Here is a 17,309-nt window from a genome sequence, read left to right on the forward strand (position 1 = left end):
CAATTGGTTGGAGTTGAAGTCTCAAGGGGTCTTGTTCACGAGTGAGGGAAGAATGGAGCGGGAGACTGACAGGCGGATTGGTGCAGCATCTGCTGTGATGCAGACTTTGCATCTGTCGTGGTGAAGAAGGAGCTGAGCTGAAAGCCAAAGATTTACCAGTCGATCTAGGTTCCCACCGTCTCCAAGATTGTGGATACAAGCGGCTGAAATGAGCTTCCTCCGCAGTGTGTCCGTGTTCTCCCTTAGAGATAAGGTGAGAAGCTCGGTCATCCGGGAGGGGCTCAAAGTACAGCTGCTGCAGAGCAGGATGACGTGGCTCAAGCATCTTGTTAAGATTCTTTCTGGACGCCTCCCTGGTGAGGCGTTCCAGAAACGTCCCACCGGTAGGTGGGGTTCGGGACAACACAGGACATGCTGGAGAGATGTCTTTCGGCTGGCCTGGGAACTTCTCAGGATTCTCTCGAAGAGCTGGATGAAGTGGCTGAGGCTAGGGAAATCTCGGTTTCCCTATTTAGGTTGGTGCCTTCGCAACCTGACCCTGGATAAGTGGACGAAAATGGATGGGATAGATGTATTTCTATTTGTCCTCTTAACGAAACCCATAAAAAGATAATATAACCTTATTCTGGAACTGGAATTGATTAATTTCCTTCCATGCATCCATTTTCCTCCGCTTATCCAAGGTCGGGTCGCAGGGGCAGCAACTTTAGCAGGGAAGCACAGACTCCCTTCTCCCCAGCCACTTCCTCCAGCTCTTCCAAGGGGATCCCGAGGCGTTCCCAGGCCAGCCGAGAGAAGTAGTCTCTCCAGCGTGTCCTGGGTCAACCATGGGGTCTCCTCCACCTGGGATGTGCCGGGAACACCTCACCAGGGAGGCGTCCAGGAGGCATCCTAAACAGATGCCCAAGCCACCTCATCTGGCTCTGCTCAATGCGGAGGAGCAGCGGCTCGACTCTGAGCCCCTCCCAGATGAAGAAGAAGAATCACCTTTTATTGTCATGAACATGCATGCATGCACACAAAATTTGTTCTCTGCATTTTACCCATCACAGTGAACACATACACATGTTAGTGGAACACACTGGAGCAGGGGGCAGCTGAAGTGCCCGGAGAGCATTTCGGGGTATCAGTGTCTTGCTCAAGGACACCACAGCCGTGAGTCCGGGGGATGTTGGCGTATGGTCCAGTCGGGGTCTTGAACCTAGGTCCCCCACGGTGGCAGGTGATGATCTTAACCATTGGGCCAAGGCTGCCCAATGACTGAGCTTCTCACCCTATCTCTCAGGGACAGCCCAGACACCCTGCAGAGTAAACTCATTTCGGCCGCTTGTATCCGGGATCTTGTTCTTTCGGTCACGACCCAGAGCTCGTGACCATAGGTGAGGGTAGAAACGTAGATGGACTGGTAAATAGAGAGCTTCGCCTTTCGGCTTAGCTCCTTCTTCACCACAACGGACCGATACAAAGTCTGCATCACTGCAGATGCTGCACCGAGCCGCCTGTCGATCTCCCGTTCCATTCTTCCCTCACTCGTGAACAAGACCCCAAGATACTTGAACTCCTCCATTTGGGGCAGGATCTCATCCCCGACCCGGAGAGAGCACTCCACCCTTTTCCGACTGCGGACCATGATCTCAGATTTGGAGGTGCTGATTCTCATCCCAGCCGCTTCACACTCCAGTGAGAGTTGGAGATCATGGCTTGATGAAGCCAACAGAACATCATCTGCAAAAAGCAAAGATGCAATACTGAGGCCACCAAACCGGACCCCCTCTACGCCTCGGCTGCGCCTAGAAATTCTGTCCATAAAAGTTAGGAACAGAATCGGTGACAAAGGGAAGCCTTGGCGCGGAGTCCAACCCTCACCGGAAACGAGTCTGATTTACTGCCGGCAATGGGGACCAAACTCTGACATGGGTCATACAGGGACCGAACAGCCCAAATCAGGGGCTTCACATACTCCCGAAGCACCCCCCACAGGACACCCTGAGGGACACAGTCGAACGCCTTCTCCAAGTCCACAAAAAACATGTAGACTGGTTGGCCGAACTCCCATGCACCCTCGAGTACCCTGCCGAGGGTGTAGAGCCACTGTTCCACGGCCAGGGCGAAAACCACACTGCTTCTCCTGAATCTGAGATTCGACTTCCCGACGGACCCTCCTCTCCAGCACCCCTGAATAGACCAGGGTGGTTGAGGAGTGTGATCCCCCTGTAGTTGGAACACACCCGCCGGTCCCCTTCCACTACCCCAGTCTGCCAATCCAGAAGCACTGTCTGCGATTTCCACACGATGTTGCAGAGGCGTGTCAACCAGGACAGCCCCACAACATCCAGAACCTTTAGGAACTTCGGGCGATTCTCATCTACCCCTGGGGCCTTGCCACCGAGGAGCTTTTTAACCACCTCGGTGACCTCAGCCCCAGAGATAGGAAAGCCCCCCTCTGGAATCAGGCCTGGAGGTGGGGCTCGACGGCGAGTGGCTGGGCCTGGTCCGAAAGGGTAACGTGGGCTCCCCTTCCCATTGGCTCACCACCTGTGGGAGGGGCCATAGGGGTTGGGTGCAGTGTGAGCTGGGCTGTAGCCGAAGGCGGGAACCTTGGCGATCCGATCCCCGGCTACAGAAACTGGCTCTATATACGTGGAATGTCACCTCTCTGGCAGGGAGGGAACCAGAGCTAGTTTGTGAGGTTGAGAAGTTCAGACTAGATATAGTCTGCCTCGCCTCCACGCACGGCTTGGGCTCTGGTACCAGTCCTCTTGATTAATTTCCACTCAATTTAAATGTCTTCAGTTCATGAGCATATCTGTCTGAGAACGGAGTCTTGGAATGAATTAACTTCACAAACCAAGGTTGCACTGTACGGTTATTTAATTTGACCTATATTCTGTAGTGATGCACTGAAATTTCAGCCACCGAAATGTTTCGGCCAATAACGCATTTTCGGTTTTGGCCCGGAAAACTTTTGTCACCGAAATAAAACGTCTGAAACAGTATGTTGCTACGACACGAGCAAAAACCGCGGCCAGTGTACAGTTGTGTATACTATATTGTAGAATATCCATCCATCCATCCATTTTCTGAGCCGCTTCTCCTCACTAGGGTCGCGGGCGTGCTGGAGCCTATCCCAGCTGTCATCGGGCAGGAGGCGAGGTACACCCTGAACTGGTTGCCAGCCAATCGCAGGGCATATTGTAGAATAATAAAAATAAATATTTTTGAGAGAAAAAACGGTGCATCCACATTGAACAGTTGCCCAACTTTGCTGCTGCAACGACGCAAGGAAAAACCACGGCCAAAACCATCAACCAACCACCCAAGAAGGGTCCACGACCCACTTTTGGGTCCCCACCCACCAGTTGAGAATGACTGCGCTACGTCTCTTGAGAAAATGGGCCTATAAGTTTATGAGTACATTAATACAATAAAAAATTCTAATATAACTTTTATTAGTCCCACAATGGGGAAATGTGCATCATTTCAGCAGCAATAGTGGATACAGAAAATACAAAAATAGCATGCAAAAGAAGACATTTGGCTGTAAATGCGTCTGCCATTACAAGGTTGAAACAATACATACATTAAAATAACAAATATTGAAGCCATAATTTATTAACGATTACAATTATAGCATAATGATTATGTTGTGCTATTGAGCAGTATGCAGAATTATCTTGATCCTTTTACATAATATAACTGGCCTGTGGTAATGTTCTTGACATCATTTTTAAAATATGTAAATTCAGACAAAATGTTATTTAAGTTGATTTCTATAGGTTGGCAGCTCTGCAGTTGTTGCCATAAATGCAATTTTAATAATTTGCATAGTAATTTCTTTGTCTTTTAGTTTTCATCCTTGGCTTTCACATTTTCGGTTTCAGTTAAGAATTTTGAATTTGTTGCATCAATAATATTTTGTAAACCTCTTAGAATGTTTTAAAGATTGCATTTTGATGTTTGCATGCAAAGGGAGTTTGTATATTTTTTGCATATGTAACATTTTATATTTTATTTGTTTGCTCAATTGATTTTCCTTGCACCACCTCAGGGAGGAAATCCAGGTCTCACGGTGGTGATCCAGGGACAAGGCCAGACTGAGGGCCAGCTGCAAATTGTCCCACAGGGTGTAACGGTCACCACTACCCCTGGTCAGCAGCTGATGCAGGCAGCTATGCCCAATGGCCAAGTCCATCGCTTCCTCTTCACTCCCTTGCCACCGTCTTCACCAGTTTCAACTTCAGCACCCACTGCCGCTGTTCCTGCACAGCCTGCTGCATTACAGAGGCCGCAAACCCATATATCAACTCCTGCTCTACCTAGGTCCAACGTCCAGACTACTCCTTCAGCCTTGGCCAAGACCCAAATGGCAGCCCCTATTCCTGCTCCAACACAACCCATTACACCTCTTTCTTCGCAACTTCGTCCACATTTGAGTTCCACCCCAGCCTCTGTCCCTATACAACCCCAAGTGTCAGCCTCTGTTCCTACAACAGTGCAAGTTCCACAGGCTCCAGTACAACCCCACATTTCAACACCATCATCACAATTATGTCCCGTTGCAGCCCAGGCTTTGTCACAAACACTAGTTTCATCCTCCTCAACAGCCTCTGCCCCAGTACTATCTGAGGTGGCAAAATCGGTGCCTGCCTCACAACAGGCATGGCAAACAACTATGATTCAAACCCAAATATCAGACCAAACTCGAACAGCAACCTCTGTGGCTCTTGCAGGAAAAGTTACACCCCAATCCCAGATCAAGGCACAAACTTTGACCACCTCCTCAGCTTTCACATCAGCTCCTGTCCAAATGCATGTTACTTCTCCTGCCCCTGCTTTTGTCCCTCTCTCAGGCAATGCTGCTGTCCAGTTTAACTCTACCCAAGTGCAATGCATTTCTGCGTCAGTCCCCTCACCTGTCCAACTTCCAACATCTGCCCTCACTCCTGCCTCTGGTGCTGTCATCGCTGTGTTGTCCAATCAAATTGGCGTTCTGTCCCCTGCTAAAGCACCAAACCAAATTCAAACTGTAGCTCCTCGTCCTCTTAATGCTGCTGCCGCAAATGCCGTGGTCACACCGGTCACAGCTACATGTACAACACCTTCAGTTCCAGGTAATAAGCCTATAACATTATGGCACCACTATCTGCATTTTATGATTAAGGTTTTTGACGTTTGAATATTTTGTGCATTAATTTGCTCCTTTGCTTCTTTCCTGTCCTGTTGTAGCGCTTATAGAGCAGAGGGCCGCTCAGCCCCAAGTTTTGAAACCGGCTTCATGTGAAGCCCAGATTCCAGTCCATTCTGTTCAACAGGCAGGCATTCCCAATCCACCTGCGCTAACTGCAGTTCCTGCCTGTACCCTGGCATCAGGTTCCACACCCATATCCTCATTGCCTCAGGCAACTCTTTCCTTGCAATCTCAAGTCCAACACCCTGCAGTTGTGTCTGTGCAGCAGGTCTCTCAAATTCCACTCTCTGCTGTGCAGCTTCAAATGAAGGCATTACCCGTTTCCTCTGTAATGACTACAGTTAGACAGCCCCAAGCATTCAATCAACTACAGTCCCGACCTCCAAACCAAATCTGTGCACAGATTCAGGTCCAGCCATGTGGCCAAGTCCAACAAATGCAACACATTCAGTCGCCACCTCATCTCCAGTCGCAAGCGCAAATCCACCCCCAGATCCGAGTTCAGTTTCAGCCACAAACTCAGCAACCATCCCAACCCCAATTGCAGCAGCTTCCTCAAATTCAACCCCAGGTGCCATTTCAGTCCCCAAAGCAAACCTTGCCCCAGGTTCAAGTTAAACACCAACCACGGGTCCAACCCCAATACCAGTCACAGGTACAAGGTGCACTTCAAACACAAGTGCAAACCCAACCTCAGGCTCAGCAACAGCCTCAGGCTCCAATCCGACCCCAAATGCAAACCCAGGTTCAGGTCCAATTCCAGCAACAGAACCAGATTCACCCTCTGCCTCACGCTTCGCAACAACCTCAAGTACAAAGTCACTCACCAATTAAAAGTCAAATTCAAACCCAAACTCAATTCAAAGCACAGTCGCCAACCCAGGTTCAAGTACAGACTCAACCCCAGGTGCAAGCGCAGGTTCAAGTTCAGTTTCAATCTCCGAACCAAGCTCAGCCTCCGCTTCAAGTCCAGTCCCCAATTAGGCATCAGCTCATCACTGTTCCAGGGCTTCAACAACCAGTCCAACTGTTGTCAGCTCTTCCATCACATGTTGCAGCCCAGATCCAAGCTCAGATCCAAGCACAGGCACAGCAGCAAGGTGGTGCAGTTCCCCAGCAAATCAAACTCCAACTGCCTATCCAGATTCAGCAGACAGGGGGTCAAATTCAAGCCCACCAAATCCAGAACATGGTGACGATACAGGCACCAACAAGCCTGCAAGACCAACTGCAGAGGATGCCGCAACACAGAGACCAGCAACAACACCAGAAGCAGCAGTATCTGCAGCAACAACCTCCACCACCAAAGAAGAAGAAACACCAAGAGAATAAAAAGGAGCATAAGGATCTGAATCAGTTGGCAGTGAGCCCAGGAGACGGCTTTCCTAAACAGGTAAGACTATCAAATAGTGACCAGTCTGTTGCTGCTCATTTCAGTACTGATGATATGTTTATTGTTGCTGTCAGGTGGGAACGAAGCAGAGTGTTACAGCGGAACAGCTAAAACAGAGGAAAACCCTAGCTGCTGCTGAGCGAGAGGAGAACCAGAGGTTTGGGACTTTATCATCATCATTCCTGTGTTAAATTTTGTTTCCGGTGGACAGCTGCAGTAGTGGCATTCTTCATTGTAGGTTAAAAAAAAGATGTCATAATTGTGCCTTTTACTGTACAGCCACTGTCAAACTGCACCACCAAGAACACCAACATAATTTGGTCTTGTCTACTTTTCCAGAATGATTGTGTGTAACCAGATGATGAAGTACATTCTTGATAAGATCGAGAAGGACGAGAAGCAGGCAGCTAAGAAAAGGAAAAAGGAGGAGGTGGTGGAGCAGAAACGCTCCAAGCAGAATGCCACCAAGCTGACGGCGTTGTTGTACAAGCACAAAGAACACCTGAAGGCAGAGATTCTAAAAAAGAGGGCTCTGCTGGACAAGGATCTTCAGCTTCAAGTGCAGGTCAGCATGCATTCAGCTTTGTCCAAAGCACCCTATATGGACCAAAGTATAGGGACTCCTGGCCTTTACACTTACAGGAACTGCTACTGAAAGGAAAATAAATGGGAAAGAGTAAATGAAAACTATTCGGCAATGCTGGTCAGCCTCCAATTTGTTCATATTTCAGAACCATTTTTCCCCTGAGTCCCACTATCATAAAACCTGAACTATACAAGCAATGTTGTAACCCTTATATAACATTTTACTACAAGTGTAAAAATAATTTAACCACTGTATAATCATGTCACAGATCAAGTAGTTCTTAGCATCGTAGACAGAGAGAGTCTTGATTGGTGCAGATTGTAATGAACATGTTGGTAAAGGAAACAGGGATGATGAAGAAGTGATGGGTAAATTTGGCATCTAGGAAAGGAACTTGGAGGGACAGATGGTGGTAGACTTAGCCAAAAGGATGGAAATGCTGTAGTGAACACTTTTTTCCGGAAGAGGCAGAAACATAGTAACCTATAAGAGCGGAGGTAGAAGCACGCAGGTGGATTACATCTTGTGCAGACGATGTAATCTGAAGGAGGTTGCTGATTGTAAGGTAATGGTAGGGGAGAGTGTGGCTAGACAGCATAGGATGGTTGTGTCAAAAAGGACTCTGGTGGTAGGGAGGAAAGGGGGAAAAGTGTGTTGGTGCCCATTTTTAAGAACAAGGGTGATGTGCAGAGGTGTAGGAGCTATAGAGGAATAAAGTTGATGAGCCACATGGGAAAGAGTAGTGGCGATGAGACTCAGTACAGAAGTGATTATTTGCAAGCAACAGTATGGTTTCATGCCTAGAAAGAGAACCACAGATGCATTATTCACCTTTAGGTTGTTGATGGAGAAGAACAGATAAGGTCAGAAGGAGCTACATTGTGTCTTTCATACATGCAAATCAGTCACCTTTTAGTGAAATTCGCCATTTTGAACTCAAAATAGGCCATTTGCGTGAATCGTATAGATCCGATTAGTTTTTCCTGGGTGGCTCGCCATCGCTGTCGTCACTCTTGAATGCTGACTGCTAGTGGTAACGGTACTTTTACTCTGTTACAATGATCTAAATGTCGCTCGGTACTTTTGTTTATCGATTTCCTTATTTCGCAACTATTTTGTGCAGGAGACTACGATTTCGACTTCAGCATTGGGCGCTGTTTGCTCCAATTTAATTTAAGCGCTAGGGAAGTTTAAGTCTAGTTGACCAATCAAACGACACAATAAAGTCACATGACCTCACACGTCGTCTTCTATTGGGCTTCCCAGGCATAGGTATTAACACTAGAGAACACTTGAGTCGTATTATTGTCAAGTAACAGTACTGTTACTTGAGTACAATATTTGGCTACTCTACCCACCTCTGGAGCAGACATCCTCTATTGCTACGCTCACGTTTAAGCAACATTTTTGGTCGTCAGATCAGCCAGTGTCGTATTTGTTGCACTGGTCTTTTGTATTTTCGCGTTAAGTTGCTGCAGGTCGTGGCCCTGGTTGTGGTCCCAGTGGAACCGCAAAGCACACGTAACATCGGCGACAAGAGCTGATCCGCTAGTGCATCTTGTATTAATTAGGAAAGGTGCCTGCAACTATCTAATTGGTTTACTGATGTTAATGTTAAATGTATTAAGCGACGGAGCGATGTTTAGTGATTATGTCGCAACACAGAATGAACTAACTTCAAATTCAGAAATGGCCAATAAAAACAGAAAAATACTGTACTTAACATTTTCCTGGAGGATGCATTTGGGATTAGCCTTTGAAGTTGTTAATAGTGAAAAATGAAGTGAAACAGACAATGATTTTAGTCAATTATTTTCCATTATGAGAGTGCTTAAAGAGGAGGATGCTATTCATGTGGCACACCTTGAAGCAGAAATCAGGTGAAGGTGGAGATGGGCCTGGCACAACTTGGAGGCCAGAAAAAAAAGCAAAGAAATGAGACAAATTTAATTTTAATCTTAAATTTGTCCATCAACATCTACTTGAGCGGTGTAAATAAAAAAATTTCTGCGTGAAGAAAATGTATTTTGCCTTATTGTACTCTTCAGAGTCTTTCAGATTGCTTAATTTATGTTACAATTAAAGAAATTCTCAGCGGGGGCCCGGGGGATCTGCCTAGAACCCCCCCCCCCCAACAATGTTTTTTTTGGGGTTTTTTTGGTCACCTTTTTCATGCCTTTGGTGTTTGCATGTCTGGTCTTGGTAGATCGAGAGAAAGCCTATGACAGAGTACCCAGAGAGGAACTGTGGTACTGCATGCGGAAGTCTGAAGTCGCAGAGGTGTATGTTAGAATAGTACAGGAGATGTATGAGGGCAGCAGAACAGCGGTGAGGTTTGCTGTAGGTGTGACAGAGGAGTTAAAGGTGGAGGTGGGAATGCATCAGGGATCAGCCCCTAGCCTCTTCCTGTTTCCAGTGGTGATGGATAGGCTGACAGATTAGGTTTGACTGGAATCCCCGTGGACTATGATTGTGGTGACATTGGGATCTGCAGTGAAAGCAGGGAGCAGGTGGAGGAACAGTTAAAAAGGTGGAGGCATGCACTGGAAAGGAGAGGAATGAAGATTAGTCAAAGTAAGACACAATATATGTGCATGAATGAGAGGGGTGGAGGGGGGAGAGTGAGGCTACAGGGATAAGACATAGCAAGGATGAAGGACTTTAAATATTTGGGGTTAACAGTCCAGAGCATTGGTGAGTATGGTAAGGAAGTGAAGAAACGGGTCCAAGCAGGTTGGAACGGGTGGTGGTAGGTGAGAGGTGTCTTGTGTGACAGAAGAGTCTCTGCTAGGATGAAGGGCAAACTTTGGTGGTGGGGCCAGCCATGATGTACAGATTAGAGACAGTGGCGCTGAAGAGACAACAGGAAGCAGAGCTGGAGGTGGCGGAAATGAAGATGTTGACGTTCTCTCTTGGAGTGAGGAGGTTAGATAGGATTAGAAATGAGCTCATCAGAGGGACAGCCAAGGTTAGATGTTTTGGAGACAGAGTTAGAGAGCAGGCTTTGATGGTTTGGGTACGTCCAGAGGAGAGATGGTGAGTACAGACCCTTTGTAATATAAATGTAATATCATGGAAAAGTTTATTTCCATAATTCCATTCAAAAAGTTAAAATTTCATAGATTATAGATTCAGGGCCCACAATTTAAACAATTTCAAATATTTATTTTTTACATAATTTGGGGGTCCTGCTCATAAAACCCATGAAATCAGGAATTCAGAAAATTAGAATGCTGTGAAGAAATCAGGCCATAAATGTTTTAAACTTATTGTCACACACTAATCATCTACTCAACTCAAAGCACCTGCACAGGTTTACCCAGGTGTCATTAAATTTATTCAGTTTGGTTCAAACTATGGAAATAAATAAACTTTTCCATGATATTCAAATTGTTTGGAAAGGGTCTGTATTTTGGTAGGAGGATGATGAGGATGGAGCTGCCAGACGAGGGCTAGAGAAAGACCAAAGACAAGGTTGCTGCATGTAGTGAGGGAACACATGAGGGCAGTTGGCATTAGAGAGGAAGATGCAGGAGATAGGCTTATATGGAAAAGGATGACATGCTCTGGCGACCCCTAACGGGACAAGCCGAAAGAAAAAGGAAAAGAAGAAGATAATCACGTCACATATCGAACTAAAATAGTTTTAACAAATATGCAAATGTCATAGAACAACTGCAATTCTACTCAACAACTTTGACCATGACCGTAACCTCGTGTTTTAAGGAAGTTGAAAGGCAGACTTATGTCACTTGTCATGTATCTTTAGCATTCATATTTGTAATGCAAAAGTAAATATAAGTTACACGTGGTTAAATCAAGAAATTTAAAATAAAAAAATGTTGGATGTATACTCACCATTACCTCAAATCATGCATGAAGGAGGAATGATTAACACGCAGAGGGAGAATTGCATTTATCACTCGCCATAATGCGCGTCACTTTTTGCGGCTTCAATGTTTCGTGGATTTGTATATCATACTCTAATTTTATATTGCGTATTTTTCGCTATATCGCGGATTTTGTGATGATTATTTTTTCACATGAACTGCAGCGTAAGGTGGGAAGAGTGCCTAGAAGACTGTCTAAAGTTTGGGATCATTTCACTCCTAATAAAAGAAGCTAAAGTGCTATATAGGTGCCTATTGCATAGCACAACTATCTTAAATTCCACAACTGCATATCTACGGGAAAGTAAATTTTGTTTTCTAATTTAATATAGCCTACCACTGCTAGTTAGAACAAGTTGTAATCCCTCCATCGGTGGTCAAGGATAGACACAGCCGCAGGTGTGCTTTCAGTCGCTTTGTCTCGTTTCAGAAGGCTCCCTGAAATTGTTTCCTCACCTGAATTCTCTGTGCCCAGCCATAGGTCATTACATTATTATTTTTATTTTTACCTGTATGTACAGAGTGCCTAACGGTTTAGCCAGGTAATAGCCAGCTAACTCTACACTCTCATTCGTTTATTCCCACGTCCCTCAACAGGCCTGGCCACACCTTTTAAAGTTAGACGCATTCAGTCACAGATACAGTACTGTTGAATGTGAGGATGGTGACCCCAAGTGGACAAAAATAATACCTGCACCTCACATGCATATTCTATTGGTATTATGCATACATCTTTAAATTACTATGTGTAAATACTATAATATATGGTTGCTACTTCATGGATTTTGTCTATTGTGGAGGTGGTCATGGAACGTAAACTCTGCGATAACTGAGGGATTACTATACTTTCTATGCCTGGGAGGTGTCTCCTCACATCAAGACTAAACAGCTGACTTTGCAGTGTACATTTCATTAATATATTATCAATGTCTACTTTATCCATATTGCATTGCTACATTGCAAGTAGCATTTTTGCATCTGTGGTCATTTTGTGGCATTTGTAAAACTAAATTATTAAAATAACGGGGAACTAAAGTTCTCAATACTATTGCCGACATAGTTCTGCATGTCATGATGTGTTTGTTCTTGCTCAGGAGGAGCTGAGGCAAGACATTGCAAGGCTACAGAAAGAAAAGGAGAAGGCCCGAGCTGCCATTGCCCAGGCTGCGGCAGCAACTGTCAAGTCATCCTCCCACTCCTCCCACTCCTCTCACTCTTCCCACACCTCACACTCTTCTCAACCCTCTCACTCAACACATTCCTCTCACAGCACCCACACAGCAAGGCCCCCTTCCTCATCGTATAAACGTAAACGAGAAGAGGAGCGAGACAAAGACAGAAACAGGGATAAGAAGCGGCATCATGACAAGAAACGGGAACGGGACAAAGAGCGGGATCGGTACAAAGACAGAGAAAAAGACAGAGACCGTGATCGAGAGAAGGAGAGGATGAGAGATCAAGAGCATACTCGACCTCAGGACAGGGAGAAGGGCAGAGAAACGGACAAAGACAAGGACAGATATCCCTTCGCATTAAAACACAAGAAGAAGAAGCTCTCTACCTCAAAGGATCACAAGAAGGACAATAAACTGTACTGTATCTGCAAAACACCCTACGATGAGTCCAAGTAAGCTGAACATCTCAACATGCTGCTCTATGAAGACTAATTGAGAAAAGCTTATGTTTATTTGAGTCTAGTCATATAACGACAAATGTCTTTGCTCTTAGGTTTTACATAGGGTGTGACCTGTGTTCCAACTGGTTCCATGGTGCATGTGTGGGCATCACTGAGAAGGAAGCCAAGAAGTTAGAGGACTTTGTGTGTAATGATTGTAAACGGGGCCATGAAGGCGGAAGCAAGGAGGAGCTCTACTGCATCTGTCGGACACCATATGACGAATCACAGTACAGTTTCTTCCGCCTTGTACCTTGTATCTAATGTGAGTGAACAAGTTCTGATTTTTCCGATTACCCCCTTTCAGGTTTTACATCGGCTGTGACCGCTGCCAAAACTGGTACCACGGGCGCTGTGTGGGCATCCTACAGAGCGAGGCTAATCACATCGACGTGTACGTCTGCCCGCAGTGCCAGTCGACAGAAGATGCCATGACGGTCCTCACGCCACTTACTAACAAAGACTATGAGGGCTTAAAAAGAATATTACGCTCCTTACAGGTATGCAGCCTACATTTGCTTACATGCTCACTACAAACCAGGGCTAGGAAGAATGTATACACTATTCAAATCAATTTGTGACTTCAAAAAAAAAAAAGAATAGTGAATTAAAAGGTTCGTGTTCAATTGGAAGTGGATGAACTTATTCTGACAGGAGCTGGAATGAATGAAGTCAACCGGCCACATCCTTGTTTACTTCCGGCACGACAGTTTGACTTACTGCGCGTGCGCAGGTGTGCATTACCCGCTATAACCCCTAATTTATAAAACATAACGTATCATGGAGCCGTCTCCGCTGAGACAAGAATCTCAGCGGAATGAAGCTTCCCATGAGGAGAAGCTGCACAAATGTTCATTGCAGACTGTGACCGCGGCAGATGAATTAGATAGTTATGCAAGATTTATTCAATACATCATGGCAGATGATTGACGAGAACTACTGCTAACTAGTAGCTAAACTAACTAGCCGGTAGTAGACAAGAAGTTGCCAGCCAGCGTGGAGTACGCATTTTTGGGCACCGAGACCTGCCTAAACAGACCTTGGCCACGTCGAGGGATCATTATGATTAAAGTAAGCCATTTTAAACTAACAAGAAGCGTATTGGCGACTGATTTTTTTCGGAGGGAAAATTTGCCCGACTCACACTTTCTTTACGTTGTGACAAAATCTGCAACCTCAATAAACTGCAAACAGGACTTCAACAGAGGGCTATAGATAGTTTTCAAATCATCCAATTGGATTTTCATTTGTTGGACTATTTCGAATAGAACAAGGAGTAAGAGATCAAATTGATTCGATCATCGCTCCCCAAAGTCAATACAAATATCGATTGGGATTTTAGGGGGAGAGTCCGAGTACTACGACAAACAAAAAACAAGGTAATGACGGAATAACAATAGAAGAGTATAAATTGGACATCCAATACAAAAATGTTATGTCTCTGTGACAGACTTGTTTTCATCGTGGGCCATATCTTTGTTATGGTTGTGCTCGAGGGGCCGTCGATAATGGTGAAACCACATAATGTGTATTCATCAACATCAACAACTTAAACTTCCTTTTCAGGAAAAGTGCAACATCAATAATTTGTCCTAATAAGAAATTACATATACAGACAAGCGCAACAGTAACTGTTGGATGATGACATTTGTTGTTGCTTTGGCTCCATTTCGAGAGCCTGGGAGAGGCTGTTTAAATGCCGCTGGAAGTTGCAGCATTTGCGGCGATCTCTTTAATAGGTGAAAATTAATATATACATCATATGCTCGATCAAATTTGTTGTGTTAAAGCATTTAGATGACGTTCCCCACAACTACTTCAGTTGTGCACAGACTGCAAATAACTTACGTGTTGTTTGTCTGAGACACTGCAAACTAGTCCCACACCGACGACGTGTTTTTTCACCAACAAGATTGAAAAAACTTTATTGGCCGTCAGATAGTTAATGCACTGCGCTACAAGACACGTGACATGGCAAAAAAAAAAAATGCTTTTGGATTCATATGCAACGGCGATGTGGAGTTAAATGTCTTGTGCGGAGCCGATCGATGACGTCATCGATCGGATCGGCGACTTATGACATGAAAGCCGATCAGCATAAAATGCTAATTATCGTCCGATACCGATAACACCGATCAGATCGCAGTAAAGTCTAATATCCTCATAGTCTGTCAAGGACCTGTAGTGAAATGTTCATAAATCAATGGTTCCAATCTCAAACACATTTACATTGGGACATGTTTCGTATGGTTTAAAAACAACTTTGTATTATATTCCTGTTTTAACAGTCTCACAAGATGGCGTGGCCTTTCCTTGAGCCAGTGGATCCGCATGATGCACCTGATTATTATCGCGTCATTAAGGAACCTATGGGTAAGAACAAGTGTTTGTCCTCACCGATGTGTTTTTGGCATCCAATTTGGCATCTGTTGAACACACCATGATTAACCATTTCCAAATAATGCTGATGAAATAATTCTCCCTCGCAGACTTTTCCACAATGGAAAGCCGTTTACAAAAGCGCCATTACCACAAGCTCACTGAGTTTGTGGCCGACGTGACCAAAATATTTGACAACTGTCGCTACTACAACCCCAATGACACGCCCTTTTTTCAGTGTGCAGAGGTGCTTGAAGGCTTCTTTGTACAGAAGCTAAAATGTTTCAAAGGTGGCAGGTAAGCGTTGCTGCTCCCCAAATGTTTGTTCTTGCTGCACCATGCTTGTTTGCTTGCTGTAATGCGTTGGTCTCACTACTTGGTTGCTTCTATTGTATCAGTATCGCTCGTTTTTTTTTTATATTTTTGTCCCACTGGCTTGCATGAATTCACAAATGCTTTTCTTGTTGTTTGGCTCAGACAAAGAGCTAACTGAGCTAACAAAGTGAAGATATGTTGTACATGATGTGCTTGTTTACAACATCCGCCATGTCTGGGTTTGTTCACCTTTGCTGCATGCCTTTTTGATTTATGCCATCCCATTTTCTTCTGTCTTGCAGATTGTCAGATTCTTAAGTGGGCCAGTCTAGCTGGAGTCTGGACTGGATGCTTGTCTCTAGTAATCATGGCAAGATTGTTCAGTAATCACCATAATGTGGCAGCCATGTTGACATTAGTCCATCAGTTCAATGATGAGGATGCTTTTTGACAAACGTTCACAGCAGTTAGCATTTTTATGGGGAGTTTTAAATACATTTTACCCAATTTGTGTTTATTTTCTGAAGTACTGTACACCTCGGTTTAATTGGATTTGTTTTGAGTCAAGCTTACCAGCTGTAAAAGTAAACAAAGCTGCATATTTTATTACAGAGATATTTATGCATCACTTGGCTCCACCTCTTTGGTTTGATCAGTGTTTAAGATTTATGTACATACTTTTATCATGTACAGTGGTTGTGATATATCGTTTTTAAACAAATAATCTATATGAGAGTAAATGCGAGCAACATCTATCGTCATTCTGTTCCTCCGCTTCCTAAAAGTAATAATAGTGTAATTCGCAAAAATCTTCATCAAGGAAAAATGCATTCCCACCACAAAACATCCAACATGGCTGTAGGATAATCTTCCAGGGAGGCCTTTGCATCCACTGTGTCTGTGCAATCATTGTTCACATTTCACAACCAAGAAAATGTAAAGGTCTCTCAACTTCACCCTCTCTCCGCATGTTGTAGGTCTCATAACAACAAGCTACAGTCTCCAGCCTCTTAGAGCGTGTCGCACATTGGTGATATGCTGAAAAACAAAACGCACTTGCCAAGACGATTGGCTTTTTCGACTGTCCCTCTGTGACACACGTCCTGTGTTGCGGGTGTGCTCCTTTAAGTGCGCAACCAAGCACTGCTGCTTTCACAAACTTGGTCAGGCGAATCATTTGAGCTCCAAGGGACCTTTTTTTGTACCTGTCTTCATCAGCGGAACTGTACAGATGAGATGGCATTTCACAAGAAACTTTACCTCGGAGAAAAGACTCACAAGGAGCTCTCATGTTTCCATGTATTATATTTTTTGGGTCACATTTGTTTGGCTCTTTTTCTTCGTTTTTGTTCACGTCCCTCTGGCCATCCAAATGGTCGACTTGTTCAATGAGGAGTAGGAAATGGAATATCATGGCTGAGTTTTACTGAGCATACTAAAGAATTGTGTCTCTACATCCTTTTTGTACTATTTCCATTGTTCAGGCTGAAGTGGCATGAGAAGACAGTTCAGTACTAAATTTCTGGACAACAGTAGATGCTTGTTCGGCTCTTTACCTTGCTCTGCAATAGTGACTCACTTGAGAATGATGAATCTGTGTATTTGAAGGTTCCCGCTGTTAAAAAAAAATATATAATAATTTTTGTCTGAATTTGACTTTTTTGTTTTTCTTTTTTTTTATTACAGCTGAGGAAATATGGATGTATATGGAAGTTAATAAAAAGCATAACTATTGACTCGTTTCTATTTTGACAACAACTAATTAACTGACAATAATGTGGTTTTATAGTGGGGGCGGGCAAAGTATGACCCAGGGGCCACGTATTCTGGAATTGGAGCCACCAAGTATTTGCATTATCAAGAGATCTGTCTTGTGTTAGTTT

General features: G+C 44.5%; 1 protein-coding gene across 4 annotated transcripts in view; it reads left to right on the top strand.

Annotated features, from left to right (window-relative positions):
- The window catches only part of bptf (bromodomain PHD finger transcription factor), a 50,751-nt gene extending 33,591 nt beyond the window's left edge, over positions 1–17,160 (top strand). For 3 of the 4 annotated variants that reach the window (XM_061748562.1, XM_061748563.1, XM_061748565.1), the window contains 10 exons: positions 4,044–5,111; positions 5,227–6,581; positions 6,656–6,738; positions 6,921–7,146; positions 12,152–12,684; positions 12,786–12,962; positions 13,040–13,232; positions 15,021–15,105; positions 15,222–15,408; positions 16,404–17,160. In XM_061748562.1, coding sequence (XP_061604546.1) covers positions 4,044–5,111; positions 5,227–6,581; positions 6,656–6,738; positions 6,921–7,146; positions 12,152–12,684; positions 12,786–12,962; positions 13,040–13,232; positions 15,021–15,105; positions 15,222–15,408; positions 16,404–16,440 — 3,944 coding nt within the window. In that variant the 3' untranslated portion in view covers positions 16,441–17,160. Of the gene's footprint in view, positions 1–4,043; positions 5,112–5,226; positions 6,582–6,655; positions 6,739–6,920; positions 7,147–12,151; positions 12,685–12,785; positions 12,963–13,039; positions 13,233–15,020; positions 15,106–15,221; positions 15,409–15,728 lie in introns of all 4 variants that reach the window. The other variant, XM_061748564.1, reaches the window with a different exon arrangement.
- Positions 17,161–17,309: the final 149 nt, after the last annotated feature.

The sequence above is a fragment of the Phyllopteryx taeniolatus genome, chromosome 16, assembly GCF_024500385.1.
Source record: "Phyllopteryx taeniolatus isolate TA_2022b chromosome 16, UOR_Ptae_1.2, whole genome shotgun sequence".
Lineage (NCBI taxonomy): Eukaryota > Metazoa > Chordata > Actinopteri > Syngnathiformes > Syngnathidae > Phyllopteryx > Phyllopteryx taeniolatus.